Genomic DNA, 14871 nt, shown 5'->3' with positions numbered 1-14871 from the left:
AAGCAAAACTTCTCTTACTGATGTCATTAGGCAGCATGTAAACACGCTCACTTGCCTGCTCAATAGCTCCCTCATTCACTCAGTCACTTGGCCACTTATCCAGACATGGTCATCTGTAAAAAGCGAAAATCTCAGCTTGCTTTCTAGGCAGCAGCTGCTGATGCTTTTCCCTTCAGGAAAATTGGGCTGTTACTTTTTAGCAGCTTTAATACCCTAATTTATGATTTATCATGTGTCAGCCTCAAACACAGTCTCTATGGTAATGTCGTGTAAAAGCTATTTATTTCTACACAATAAGTGATACAGGAAAGAAAATACATGCAGCTCTGACTGAGAATATTATAGACACTTCTTGTTGCAGGGTTTCAGTGAACACACATGGCACACTCCCTGGAAGGGCAATGGAAATATTACCAGTTGCCAAATGCAAATGAAGCACATCAACACAATGTTGAAAATGACTTGCGCCTTCAATAGCCTCAAGAGCAGTTGCTAAGATATGAAAGTGATTTTATGATCGAGCCTCATTGGCACACATGTTCTCTCTTTCCTTTACTCACACTTTCTTTCCACTGACGCCAAGCCCTAGGGCCGGCCTCCCGTCATCGAAGGCCAATTACCGTGCGCCGAGCAGACGAGCCTTCGTGAGCCCTGATTTCACTGGTATAACATGCCGAACTTCGATCACGTGACGGTTAAACGAACCAACGACTACTCTAGAGAGAGAGGGAGAGAGATCTTGTGAGAGCTGTATGAGAGAGAGAGTGTGCGAAGACAGTGCGGTGGAGTTCTATTGCCATTACGCACTATTACGCACGGACTTCCAGGAGAGAAGCGCTCAGCTTTAAAGGAGCGGGGTTTGGATTGCTTGCATATACAGGTGAGTGTGTTGGCGATTTGCTAAAAGATACTTGTTTATATGTGACTGTGTGTCTTCTGTTGATCCGTGTTGTGTGCAGTGAAGCGTGGCTCTGATGAAAGACATGCATGCACGCAAAGCTGTTACCGGATGATACGTAGAAATATTTAGCGAATTGGCGCAGTATTACAAAAAACGGAAAAAAAGTAATCCCGTGCCTGTGATCGGAGGAGCTGTCAGCCTGCAGCGTTAAACATGCCGTGAATTCCGAAGTAACCTCCACACCTAACTAAGCACGCAGCATGGTTAAGAGCAGGAGAGCACCATGCTGTCAAAATTCTTGTTTGATGTTTAATGGCTGCAGGGTTACTCTAGGGCAGATCGTTTAGACGTGGCCAAACCTATCTCTTCCAAACCCCTTTTTCTCCCCCCTCCCATAAGGTATCACGTAGAAGCAGCAGCTGCAGAACACCAGACCCTCAATGTCATATGATGTTACCTTGTTCTGGCCTGAGATCATACATTAGATAAAAGTTCGTGTGTGTGTGTGTGTGTGTGTGTGTGTGTGTGTGTGTGTGTGTGTGTGTGTGTGTGCATAACAAAAACATTTTTTTGTTTTATTTTTTTTCTTAGGATCTCTGCACTTGAAAACTTTTTAAAAAATTTTTTTATTCTTTTACAGAAGAGGGCGCACTATCATTTTGTCTCTAGTCCCGTTTTCATGCAGCCTTTTGAGGTTTTAAAGGGGGATTTCAGAGTTGCGTTTAATCATCATAAGCCACTCACTGCATGTAAGTGGATTTGTGTCTAGTGTGTTTTTTTTTTTTTTTTTAATCCACGTAAATGTAGATGTGGTGCATTGTTTTTCTGGCATAAAAATAGGCACTAAATCCCTCACTCTTCCTGCAGTGGCACCGATTGACTCCAAAACTGCAGAAAGCTTTTGGGCTCTAGCTTTACATTACACAGGAAATCATTCCTGCCCGTGGCCATCTCCCTATACAACTCATCCACTTAACACACTGTATACTGCAATAGCTACACCCTTTTGCACACGCTCTTCCTCTTATTCAGCTATTTATCAATAAGTGACTTATATGTATATAAGTCATGTATATATTATATATATTGTGTCTATTTCTTACTTAGTGCATTGTCTGTCTTGTTAATGTTTATACTGGAGCACTGTAACCAAAATAATTTCCCCTAGGGATCAATAAAGTATTCTGATTCTGATTTAATGTCGAATATCTGCCGTATTGAAAATCTTATTGATACAAAATTTCAATTGGTGTCCTCTTTGAGACAAAACCTCTGCAAAGGACCACAGGTAGAAAAACACATTTAATGACCATATGGCTTTAATGTTAGAAGAAACCGGAAACCCAAACTCCACATGGTCAACTTGAAGTCTGAACCAGCAGCTGCAGCATCCACGCTCCCGCACACATGCACAGTCTTTAAATTCCACTTCTTTCACACATGATTGACTTTCCTTTTGAAGTGCCATCAGCTGCAAACCTCTTGAACAGGCAGCAGGTAGAAACCACAAAGAATAGGAGATCATTCTCAGTCTGTTAGTGCTGGTTTACTTATTTGTTATTTTTTCTTGTTAAAAAATTAACCTCATAGACAACATTGCTGTGTTTGTGTCACGCTGGAACTTTTTAGGATTAACCATCACCCAGGAACACAAGCCTGTTAAAAGTTCCATTTCATTAAAATTGAACACAGTCTGAGCAGCTGCCACTAGATGAGGATTGTGGAGAATCTCTTTCAATTTCATACCTAATAAACGTAATCATTTGTGTTTTGTAGGAACAAGAAACACGCTTGAACGTTCACAACAGCCCGATCTTCAGAGCAGAGAGAAGCAAAGCCAGCTGCCATTCATCCGCACAGGAATGGTTGATCACTTACCATTTGGTGAGGAGACCTTCCTGTATTACACCGGCTCCCCAAAGTCTGACTATAGCTGCCTCTATTGCCACACTAATGGTGGCATCATGGTGACTGACGCGTGTACCTACCACCACCACCACCACCTGTACCAAGGAGTGACTCTCTCCTCCTCTCCTCGGCTCTCTGAGGACGACCTCAGTGATTCCTCCAGCCCTCGTTCGTCCCTCTGCTCCAGTCCCGAGTCCTCGTCCCCAGTGTCACGACATGTCCTAAGCTCCAGCTACAAAAGCAGGAGCAGCAGGAGCAGTGGGAGCTGCAGCTCCTCGGGAGGAGAGAGTCAAGACAGCCTGCTAGACCTCCTGCTGTCTCAGGCCTCCCACACCACCTCATTAAGTTCTAACACCAGCAACAGCAGCAACACTCTTTCATCCTCTCTGTGCCTGTCCTCTCCACCTTCCTCCACATCTTCTTCTCCTACTGTTCCCATTTTACCTACGGGGCTGGCTTGGGAGCAACAGCTGAGTGTTCTGCAGCAGCAGGCCAAAGAGGATTCTTACGAGTTCCCAGTCTTCCTCGATGAGTTGCAGGATCCTGCGGCATTCCTGTTTCAGCCCACTCTAGAGGAGATTGAGGAGTTCCTAGAGGAAAACATGGTTGTGGCAGTAGAAAAAGAAGAGGAAAGGTGCGATGAGATGATGTCCCCAACATCAGAGGATGTAGATGCAGAAAATTCAAGGACATTAGCAGGAGAACTAGTGTCACAGAACTCGGATCAAACTGTGCCTGTGGCTCATTCTCCATTCTCCTCCCACACAGAGACCAAACATGCACCATGTGCATCAGACATGGACAGCTCATCATCATCGGTAGATGCTAGCTGTGTAACTAGCTCTGCCACCAGCCATGCAGAAGGGATCAAACAGGAGGAGTCTGGATCACTGCCTTCCTCATCCGAAAGTTCCAGCTCTGCTTCTCATGTGCCTGTCATCCTACAAATCCAGCCTATACAGATCAAACAAGAACCAAACTCCAGCGCCATTTCAGAATCTGACACACAGAATCCTGAGAAATCCCAGTCCCAACAAACCCTGGCCCCAACTGACATCAAAATAGCTCAGCTCCTGGTTAACATTCAGGGGCAGACTTTTGCCTTAGTGCCTCAGCTGCTTTCTTCAGCTAACGTCGCGAGCTCAAGCAAAGCCGGGATCACCACTTCGTCCAAATTTGTCCGGATCGCGCCGGTGCCCATCGCAGCTAAACCCACAGGGCTTGTGGAAGGTGGGTTAGGTGGCAGTTCGGCTACAGGGGTGCTTTCTGGAGGTCAGAGGTACCAGAAGAATGCAGTCGCAGACCTTATTAAGATGCACAAGTGCTCTTTTCCTGGCTGTAATAAGATGTACTCCAAGAGCAGCCACCTTAAAGCCCATCTGAGGAGGCATACGGGGGAGAAGCCATTTGCCTGCACATGGCCTGGCTGTGGATGGAGGTGAGTGGGACCAAATGTTTTTATAGTAAAGCTGGTATGACTTCAAATGAAGTGAAGAGCAAGCCAGCTTCACATGACACACATTCAATTGCTTTAGCCTCTTATAACATCCACCAGGTAACCAGCAACCCACCTAGGGTTAAGAGTAGGGAGTGAGTTAGGTCATGCCCCCCCCCTTTAAAGAATTTTCATCTATTTGGATCACCCAAATGGAAAAGAAATCATGTAATGTCAAAATGAATGTATTAAAGTTCATTTGTAAAATTTCCTATTTAGCATGTGGTTAACCAGTTACATGGTGGATACTAAGAGGTTTAATGTTGCATATAAATCCGTATCTACACTACAGAGATTACAATAACCAGGATTATCGACTTCCACTCTATAGGATACTTGAATACTGTGTACAGACTTTAATGAGGTACCACAGTGCTACACATTAATGTGTCATGTAATGAAGAATACTCTACTGTCAGGTTAATACTGATAAGAAGTGATACTCTAGGAAATGTAATCCATCGAGTGCAGCAGCATTAAGCTGTCTTATTGTCCTTTTTGACTTCTGAAATATGCTAGAAGGGTTTTTTTGCTTCTTGGAGGAAGAGCAAATTGTTCCACATCCTTTATCTGTCTTTGAGGCATCTTTGATGTCCCCACGTCATCTGAAAGAACCAAAGATATCATTTTACAAGAGAGTGAAAACTTTAACAAGGGTATAAATGTATGTTAAATGCACAGAGAGAGGATTCAGGAACCTCTGTTTGATTAGTTTATGGATGGGAGTGAACGGAGGAATGGGTCATTGTCAGGGAAGCTGCACTCAAGGCTTTTTTAGAAGGTTACAATTTGTTCTTTTCTACATGTTGGTTGTATCCCGGCTATCTGTGTGTTTTTCTACCGTGGTAAAATTGCAGATTAGATAGAGTGCCTTTTGAAGCTGTCTGCATGCAGACTTTGTCCCCTGTTAGTTATTCCATTTGTTTGCTCACTGTCTGCAATCACTTTACTCCTGTTCTCGCAGCAGAGCATTAGTGCAGAATCAAGTTTAAAGTTATCAGTGTAGGATACAAGGTAAAAGTCTAATTTGCTGCAAACTGAGTAGCTTTTCCATGTTTAAATCATGGACTAGATTTGAATAAGAAATCCTTACTTGAACTCTTTGATCTTTGGTGCAGTGGTCATTTATTTCAGTCGTTGCCCAAGAGTGTGCATATAGAGCCTTATAGACAAAGGCCAGCCTACATTAGGGCAAGCATTGGTAACATTAAAATAACTCTGCTAAGGATTTGAAGTAAAGGGTAGATTTAAATTTAGGTTAAAGTTAGAGTGAAAAGGTTAATGTGTTTTTGTCATGGAGTGATATGTTGGATATGGTGGTCCAGCTCAGCAGTTGTCCGGTGCAGAGTTACACCTGCAATCAGCACACACTGTGAGGAGGCCGTGCTACAACTATAACCATTAAAAAAACATGTCAGACATTTTTTAACAACATTATGGATGGACAAACATCCAGGTATTTCTATATCAAGTTATTGTGATCTGTCACTTGTTATGTATGTAATGATCTCTTTTTTGGAGTCTAAGACATACTTTTTCCATGTTTTCCATGCTATAGGCACTTGTCCTTTGGTAACCTGTATCATTCCATCAAGCTTGCTGATGAAGGACAGATGAGATGAGTGATACGACTCTCATGTCTTGGCTTTATAGGGAGGTTTTAAGGCATCCAGGGGAAACTTGATGAGGTCACTGGACCCGAGCACTCACTGGAAAGCAACAGTTACAGCTTGTGGATGTTAGTTTTCTGCTTTTTCCTCAGACCAAACAGATGAGATCAAAAGCACTTTTATTAGTAATCTTGAAAAGGTGCACTTGGCTAGCTCTGCCCTCCTTTTCAAATTTTAATGCTAAGCTAAGCTAACTTCTGATCTGAAGCCCAAAATGAATTTGTATCGAGCTTTGTTTTGCTGCATTGCTGTGTTATTGTTATCAGTGGCAGACATATGGACGTAATGCATGTAATCAGTTTGCAGATCACTTGAAACTGGGGATACCAACGTGTTAGTTTTGTAGTTCAAGTAATCGGTTATTTAGTTACTCTTTACAATAATCAATGTGATGCTGTTAAAAATTTCTTCACATTTTTGCTCCTTGTGACTAAAAAGAAAATCTCAGGAATGTTTCCAATCATACTGTTGATTCAGTGAGCGTGATCAGGTGCTAAGACAGCTGAGTGCATGTTAAAGTAGGACATGCAAGCTAAGCACTCACCACGACTATGCTAGTGGCAGTGAGGTCCACCGAAGAGGAGAAAGATGCAGGTGCTACAGCTCAGAAACCAGCTAGGTGTTAGATGGAGTTCTTATTTCAGGGAAATTAATGAGCTTGTTATGTGGTGGAGAAAACTCTGCTGATACTTATTTAAACTTTAGATCTTTTTGTTTGGATTACGAGTGTATTTTGACAGAGTGTGGCAACATTAGCCATGTTTTTCGATTGGTCAGGTGTAATGGTGCACTCGCTTTCATTTATGACTGGATTTAATCTGTATTGTCAGGAAATGCAAACACTGAGTACTACATGTTTCTTTAAGTGATCCTAAATGTTCTTTCAAAACTTCATCTCCAACGTCTTTACGTGACAGCAGCAGCAATTTACTATATTATAAAGTTACCTCTTCCACACTCCTCTCCCTCTGAGTCAGGAAATGGACGTGAAGTAAGAAGTCAGACTCCCTGTACCCTCTGTAACCTTAGAGTAGATCCATGTGTTGGCTCCTCTGAAGTAGACAGGAGAGGTATTTCATTGGCTGGATTCCCACATATAACTCAGTCAACATTATATTCCTTCCTTTGCCAAACGGTTTTCCTTTTTAAAGCTTTTTGGAATTTTTTTCCCCTCTTGTGACCATCTGGTCACATGTAAACACTTAAATTAGCACATACATACAAGCAACACACGCACACACACCCATACACGCACACAAACATGGAGCATTTTCATCTCCGGCCTGCACTGAGGCTCTCATGTGAGGATTGTGTTGAGAATCTGGGCTGGAACCCAAAGTTTGCTGTAAAAACACTCCAGCGTGTGCGTGCTCGGCATCTGTCATCAGGGCTGTGGCTTGTTGTCTTTGTCAGCTGATGCATTCATCATTACAACAAAACAATGTTGGGTGGTGACGGGGCTGTCACAGTCAAACTTAGCCTCAGATTTGGACACTTAGAGCTCAAAAGAGAGACAAAGGGAAAGGAAGAGAGGGTGCTTAGTTTATGATCCATCACTCACGAAGGGTTGTTGATCTGGCGGGGACCACAGTGGATGGAAAGTTGCTGCTATTCAGCTAGATAAAAAGATAATATCTATTTTGCAAAAATCCTTCAGAAGAGTTTCATGGCCTTTGTGTTGGTTAACATGTAGTAGGCATACCTATACCTATATATATGCCAGCATCTGTGTTACTGTTTGTTACCGCCACACCTTTTAGGCTGTTTTCTTTGAATGCTGCTTTGGCGGAAGATCTAAGTTCAGGGACAAGTTAGAACAAGACCTGCGTGTGTTTCCCACAGGGCCCACGCTGTTATGTATACTATGTGTTGTGCAGCTCCACGCCAAGCTGCCCCAAGGACTTGAGGCACAAAAGCCACAATCCTCAGTGAAAAGCACAAACTCACGTAATCAAGAAAATTGCCCCTAATCCCAACCTGTAGCACTTATGAACTCGCTGAACTCACTGAGCTTGAGGACACTCTCTCTCTCTGTCCACAATCTGTGACATGTAAGCTGAGAAAAAGTGACATTGCTAAAATTGTAGACAAAGAACTATAGCAAGAATGGGCATGAGGTGGCGAGAGAGAGAAGGTGGGGTGACAAAAGAGAACAGGCGTTACGCCAAAGAACATACATGTGAGGAGAGTGAGGTTGAGTAATTGCATAACTCCTGCATGAATGTTCTCTTGAAAGATCTTTCTGGCTACAGTACATTATGCTATAGTTCTTATAGGCTCAGCCCAAATTTAGTCGTAGAGTACACATGTATGGGTTCTACCATGCCCAAGCTTGTAGCTGATATAGTAATGCTTTAGGGTTTAATGCTTGCATTCACATCATCCAGCAATTACCAAGAGTGTAGTCGCATAAAGAAGAGAACGTAAAGACATGGATCAGTATTTATTTCTGTTTACTTGACATGTTCTTGAGGTAGGGAGAACTAGGTTAAAAAAATCCCACTAATCCCTTCAACACAAAGGTAAAAGACTTCAGTAGACAGTCTATCACAAAATTAATGTTATTCAAGGCTCCAATAAGCCATAACTGTCTGTTAACAAAACTGAATGACTGTGTGAAATGTAAAGAGGTACATGAGGGTGTCAAATGAAAAGAAACCTGTCATAGAAGTTTCCATTGGCTCGTTATCCAAACTACAACTCTTTCCTTATTTTGCTCTGCTGTGTCTTCTACTGTAGTTGTGCAACAAACAGATGAGCTTGTTAGCTTTATAAAATGGCATTTTATAACTGCATTCAGGGCTACAAAGAGATGAGCAAATCATCCCTAGCTGTAGTATATACTGTAGTAAACATTGTGTTTGTGTAAGAGAGCTAGAAAGACACCTTTCATTTGCCTCTTTTCTGTCGCTCAGTTAACTTTTCAAACAGCCTGCAACAAAAAGTGTTTTTCACACATTTGGAGAGCTTTGCAACTTGATATCAGTAACTGCGTTTTGTTTTACCTAAAGGTCCTTTGTAACATGGTTAGACAATAACTGGTGAATGTCATAACTTTTAGTGTCAGCCCCATGTGCTGCCCCCAACAGACCATAAAGCAAATAGTTATATGGTGCGGTTTTACTGAATACAGTCACAAAAAAGAAAGTACACCCCAGTATTCACTAGCGTGCACAAACACCTTTAACAGCAATGTATGATAATGTGTGACTTCATCATTATTATTGTTACTGTGGGGGAATCTGGTCTGACTCTTCGTTGCTTCAGTCCATTGAGGTTTGCAGGCGTTCGTTCATGCACAGCTCTCTTAAGGTCAGCATGTCAGTCATGTTGAGATCCACACATGACTGGGCCATTGTAGCACCTTGATTCTTTTCCTTTACAACAAAAGGATCATTGTCCTGATCCATGATCCAGTTTAGGCCAAGCTTTAGCTGTCAGACTGATGGCCTTACATTTGACTCTGGAATACTAGAAGTCCAAACCTCCGGCTCGGCAGTTGGTATGAGCTGTGTTTGCTGAAATGTTGTTTTTCTAGTTGTTTGGTTGCATTTTTTGCATTTTTTTCCAGACACGGTGATGTGCATTATGGCCTGACATCTCCACTGTGGTTTCATCTGTGCAAAGGATATTGTTTCAAAAGTCTTGTGGTTTACTCAAATGCAGCTTTATAGAGAAAAGGCTTTCTCCTGGCAACCTTTCCAATTGTAGTGTCATGAAGTTTAACATTAAACATGCTAACCAAGGCCTGTAAAGTCTGAGCTGTAGCTTTTAGGCTTTTTGCAGGTACTCTGAGCACTGGATGATCTGACCTTGCAGTGAATTTGCTGGGAAGTCCATTCCTGGGAAGATTGGCACCTGTCCTGAATGTTTTCACTTGTGACCAGTCTTTCTCTTTTTAGAGTGGTAGGATTCAGATTGTTTGGAAAATGGCCACAAATGGCCAACACTTTCTAGATTCACTGGCAGCAACAGATGCTTTTTTAAAGATCATTGCAGACAGGTTAGCTAAAACATTTCTCGCTATTGTGTCACCTTGGCACCTGCCTCCTACTTACCATCTTAAAGTCTCTGAAAGCTGTAAGGGTGTACTTGGCAAATATTCTACCTGCTCAGGACAAACATGTTAGCATTGCCACCTTTGAGCATATTGGCTCATTGTGTCTCACATAATAGCTATTATGGCTGCAGACTCTTTTGTTACACTGGGGACTGATTATCTGTACTTTCTGGAGTATTATATGAGATTATGTGGGACTTGCAATAGAGAAAGAGCTCCATATCAACAACATGAGTCGTCTTGTTTTGTTTTAAGATTCTTGCTGTCTCAGATGCCACTGCTTAGCTTTGTAAGCTCTGTCATTTACCTTCTTTTTATGACTGGCCTATTAAAATGATGAATAGGCCAGTTGTGTAATACATGTCTACAGTGGAAATGGTTTGAAATAACTGTGAGTGACAGCTTTACATCTCTGAATTATCGCCTTCATGTCTACAGCCTGCCTCTGCTCCTGGAAATGTGCTAGAAAATCAATCTGTGTTGCAGATTGTTCAAATCTTAACAGCTTTACTAATATATACGGAACCAAATCAAGGTATAAAGGCACTGCTCTGTCATCCACTTAACCCTTCACTGACTTGATACCCAAGCTGGCCGAAGCCCATAGAAACCACAGCGGAGCAGGCCAGGAATAGACTGGGTTTGGATTTACAGTGCTCATGTGTTAAGCTAAATATGGGATGGCTCTTTAACTTCAAGTCGCAGGGCAATACTCACATCTATCAGATTACCCTGAAATAAAAAAGGCTGGCATGGCTTTTATATCATTTGGCAGCTTAAAGCGTGACTACATTAGTTTGTTTTTAGTTTGTTTTTAATATATATATATATATATATAACAATAGCTGTGTACAAACGGATCACATTACTGATAGTAATAATAAAATGGAACATTTGGAAGCACTAATGGGAAATTATTATAGCCAAATGTTTTTAATGTACAGTAAAATTTGATTAATTTGTTAACCACATGCTGGGGTTCCTTCCAACAGGTTTTCTCGATCGGACGAGCTATCCCGACACCGCCGCTCCCACTCAGGAGTGAAACCATACCAGTGTATAGTCTGTGAGAAGAAGTTTGCTCGCAGTGATCACCTGTCGAAACACCTCAAAGTCCACCGCTTTCCACGAAGCAGCAGGACAGGACGCTCTGCAAATGGACCCCTTTGACCCTGCTCTGGCAGCCTGACAGATATGAGGGAAGGGGAGGGAATGTGACGAAAGACAGAGGAGGGTGGTGGGGTGATAGTCCAGATGCCCTTTAAAGGAGTTTGCGCCGGACTCCTTTTTGCCCAAGTGTGTTTATGTTCAAATACGTGTGCGTGACGTACACTCATGGTACTGTGATAATTTATTGGGTGACGAGGAAAAGACTGTAACGAACTAAAACAGAAAACTGTTACTTGACAAAGCACCCTCACAGGTGGAATAAGCTTCTTGTATATTACAACTTTATTCTCAGATATTTTAGCTAACCTAATTTGGAGAAAGATCTGCTATTTTTTACATGTTGGGGTGTGTGTTATTGCTATGTTCAATCAAAAGCCTTATATCAATAAAAGGTATAACACTGGTGGGTTGGCTACTATTTAAAACTAGGGATGCTATAGCGACTAATTTGCTAGTTGTTTAAACAAAAAAAAAAAGGAATCAGATTAGCTGACTTGTCTAAAAGGTAGAAAACAATGAAAACTTAATGGACGAGGTTAAACATTGGCTGTATCTAAGAGCTATGTGAAACTTTCAATCGCGTTCCTCCGTGATCAGATTGCATTTTAAATGTCTCTGACATGTGTGGAATTCTGAGCTGTATGTAATGTTGCACACAGATACAATGATTAGTTTGCCATTAGCTTGCATGCTAGCACAGGTGACATACAACCATTCATTTTCTGCGTCAAAATACTGCTGAACCAAGCTGGTTAGTGGTAATCTGGTTACTTTCCATCTTGCTACCAGGTGTACCAGTCTGTGTAACTGACTAATATTTCTGGTGCTGACTAGCAATAGCAGTAGGATTTAAACATCTAGTTGACTAGTCACATGCATCCCTGTTTAAAACCTCCACTTTTTATACTCTTCCTGGAGCCAAATGTTTTGAAAAGTAATACTAGCAAAAACTTACTGCTTAATGGCTTGAATTTCATTTGTTGCATAGCAACAAGGGCTTACTGGGCATACTATTAGGAAGTAATGGGGACTATTAAGGTCTTGGTTTAATTCTTTCTCAGTAGATAAAAAGATACACCAACATTCCATTAGCTTTGAATAAGTCTCTTTGTTGCCTTAGAGTCTGTTTCGACCTCAAACACAAGAACAAAGCTCAAGTTGATGTTGAATTACTGCTCACCAACAAATATCATGTAATTTGCACTGATACACATGACATTTTTGGTTGTCTGCCCATACTGAGAATTCTGAGAATTTTGTGTTATCTTACTGCGGTCTGACTCTTTTTGATTCATCTTGTCAAAAAATTACTTATCGTAATAATTGTAAATTTAATGGCCTTTATTGGATCAAAGCTGATGACCCTAAAGCCAAGCTTTAAAACGCTGTCTTTGTTCATCTCATGAAATGTCACAACTTCTGTTTAATGATTTTGTTATACCATATCAGTTATTACTTAATGTGACTTTCTTTACTTTATGTCACTGCTGTCATATGATACAAGATGGTAAATCTGCTGGCATCAATGTGAATCTTTTGTCTTGCCCCAGATTTTTTGAACATCTGAAATTAAATGAAATCGTTACCTGTCAAATTGAGTTTGTCTATTTGGTAGCCAGTTATTAAGGCTAGCACCAAGGACACCAAAGTAAAAAGATTAAAGATAAGCTATGTTGTTTTTGCTAAAGAACTGGCCAATGCTGTCACATGTTGCAATGACAGGATCACAGTACATATGAAAATTATAAGTACCTTCAATCGTTTATCATAGTGCATAGCGTAAATGATGTACAATTACAAAACAGTAACTAGCATTATAAAATGTTAGCTAACATCAGCTAGTGTTAGCTAACTTGTATTAGCTAATAGTGACCAACTGCAACAGAGGCAAAATACCCAAGTACGTATTGCATTTTTAAAATCAGTGCTTTATCACTGAAGACTTAATTTGTAAGAGAATAAATTGTTAATTAATTAATGTATGAAATATTTTGGATCTTGCTTAAAGAGGCATCAAATAGATATTGTCCTACTTTTCTCCACAGATTAAAACTTAAAAGAGCTCAGTTAACTTTCCATTGAGAGTGGAAAATTAGTGTCATTGCAACATCAAATGCCACATCTAAAGGGAAATCTTCATGAGTAAGTTTTCTTACTTTGGTTGTGCCCAAACATGAATTTACAGCACATTTTTCAGAATATATACCATTTTCAAAAGCATTCAAGAAACACTATTGCTGGTCTTGAACATATCAATTCTTCTAAAAGAGGTATTGTACTGTAAGGAAGCAGTGACTGTTAAGCTTTTTTTTCATATCTCACTTAACTGAGTAGATTGCTTTAATCTCTTATTCTGAATTTCCTTTGAATTAAACCAAATATCATAGGAGGAGCTCAGAGGAAATTTCTGTGCCATAAAGTTGAGAATTATTTGACAAAATTCACAGATTTGAAACAGATTTAAAATGCGGTTTTAAGAAAGACTTTTGTGGTTTTAGAAATTAATGATTTGCTGAAACCTGCAGTGATTGTCAAACCCTTTGTAGTCTTTGGTTTGCCACCAGTGACGCTATATAAAGGAAGTATGTTAACTCAGTCAGCCATTCCTTCCATGCAATTAGAAGAAACACTTTTCTGAAAGAGTGTCGTACGTGATCCCGTGAATGTATGTAAATACTTTATATTCATCTAAAAGAGAATTGAAATATTCTTCTAGTGATTTCTGTGATTGTGAAAGATTTTTAAAACTGTAAAGAAAGTGTACATAACATGATAATTCAAATATATTGTTTTAAAATTAGTTGACTTAGTGTTTGTGAGGTCTGTACACAACACATACAATATACTTATTACATGTTTCATGATGCATTCTTTGTAAGAAGTCAAAAAAATGCATATCAGCAACAGTTTATTTACATGCACTTGGCTTAACATTGAAAATAAAACAAATTGAAATTACACCTGAGTTGGAAATAAAATTGTCCGTGTGTTATGAAACACTGAAGTCATTTTCAGATGTGTTCTGTACATACCTACAACAAAAAAGCTAAAAATGTTATTTTTTGCTTTTGTTCTACAATGTAAAACATTTACAATAAAAAAACAAACAAACACGACTTGCTTTTACTGTTTAAACAGCCAATAAGTGTTTCATTAGATTTTTTTAATATATTGCTTTCCTGATGTTTTTGCTGAGAGACTTTCAGTCACATGATACAGTAAAAAATGTCAGATTTGGGCCACATTATTTGGGAATGACAAAATGAATTTATTTCTGACTGCATGTGTGCATTTATTTTAAGTGCTTTTAAGAGTAAAGAGTAAAAAGTGTTGACACTATCAATATCTATAGTTGTTGTTTAGTTATAAGATTGATATAGTCTCTAGCTAAGGTTTGCTTATGCCATCTAATATTAGCTGTAAGTGATTGGCTTTACCAAACCTAGGCTTGCTGACTTGAGTGAGTTAATTAATTAATTAAATGTCACTGTAGTAAATTACTACTACAATGTCAGAATACAGCAAGATAACTACTTCTAATAGATAGAGCATAATAGACCAATTAAGCATGAGTTAGATTTACAAGAGTGTATAAGTAATCATCTTTAAATGCCCCAGGAATCAAACTACCAATTAATATATAATCTGGTCTTCCTCCTAAGCTACA

At 40.1% G+C, this 14871-nt stretch overlaps 1 protein-coding gene across 2 annotated transcripts; it reads left to right on the top strand.

Annotated features, from left to right (window-relative positions):
- Nucleotides 1-709: 709 nt before the first annotated feature.
- On the top strand, nucleotides 710-14333 carry LOC146645069 (Krueppel-like factor 15). Of its 2 annotated transcripts, XM_085393744.1 has the most exons (4): nucleotides 710-880; nucleotides 1542-1650; nucleotides 2678-4247; nucleotides 11027-14333. In XM_085393744.1, the coding sequence occupies exons 3-4, from the start codon at nucleotides 2764-2766 to the stop codon at nucleotides 11202-11204; spliced, it is 1662 nt and encodes a 553-aa protein (XP_085249870.1). In that variant the 5' UTR covers nucleotides 710-880; nucleotides 1542-1650; nucleotides 2678-2763; the 3' UTR covers nucleotides 11205-14333. The 2 variants fall into 2 exon arrangements, with proteins under 2 accessions (XP_085249870.1, XP_085249869.1); XM_085393743.1 differs by lacking the exon at nucleotides 1542-1650 and having other exon boundaries at nucleotides 711-880.
- Nucleotides 14334-14871: the final 538 nt, after the last annotated feature.

The sequence above is a fragment of the Rhamphochromis longiceps genome, linkage group LG20 (assembly GCF_057381845.1).
Source record: "Rhamphochromis longiceps isolate RC_006_pf linkage group LG20, R_longiceps_female_GT1.1, whole genome shotgun sequence".
NCBI lineage: Eukaryota > Metazoa > Chordata > Actinopteri > Cichliformes > Cichlidae > Rhamphochromis > Rhamphochromis longiceps.
The sequence above is the reverse complement of the archived record's forward strand: the minus strand, read 5'-3'. Positions and strand labels throughout refer to the sequence as shown.

What these genes read in the sequence shown, in the direction of transcription:
- LOC146645069 (XM_085393744.1), top strand. Translation starts at nt 2,764, where the DNA reads ATGGTTGATCACTTACCATTTGGTGAGGAGACCTTCCTGTATTACACC. An exon ending in TGGCCTGGCTGTGGATGGAG is followed by an intron (nt 4,248 to 11,026) that starts GTGAGTGGGACC and finishes TCCTTCCAACAG; the next exon opens with GTTTTCTCGATCGGACGAGC.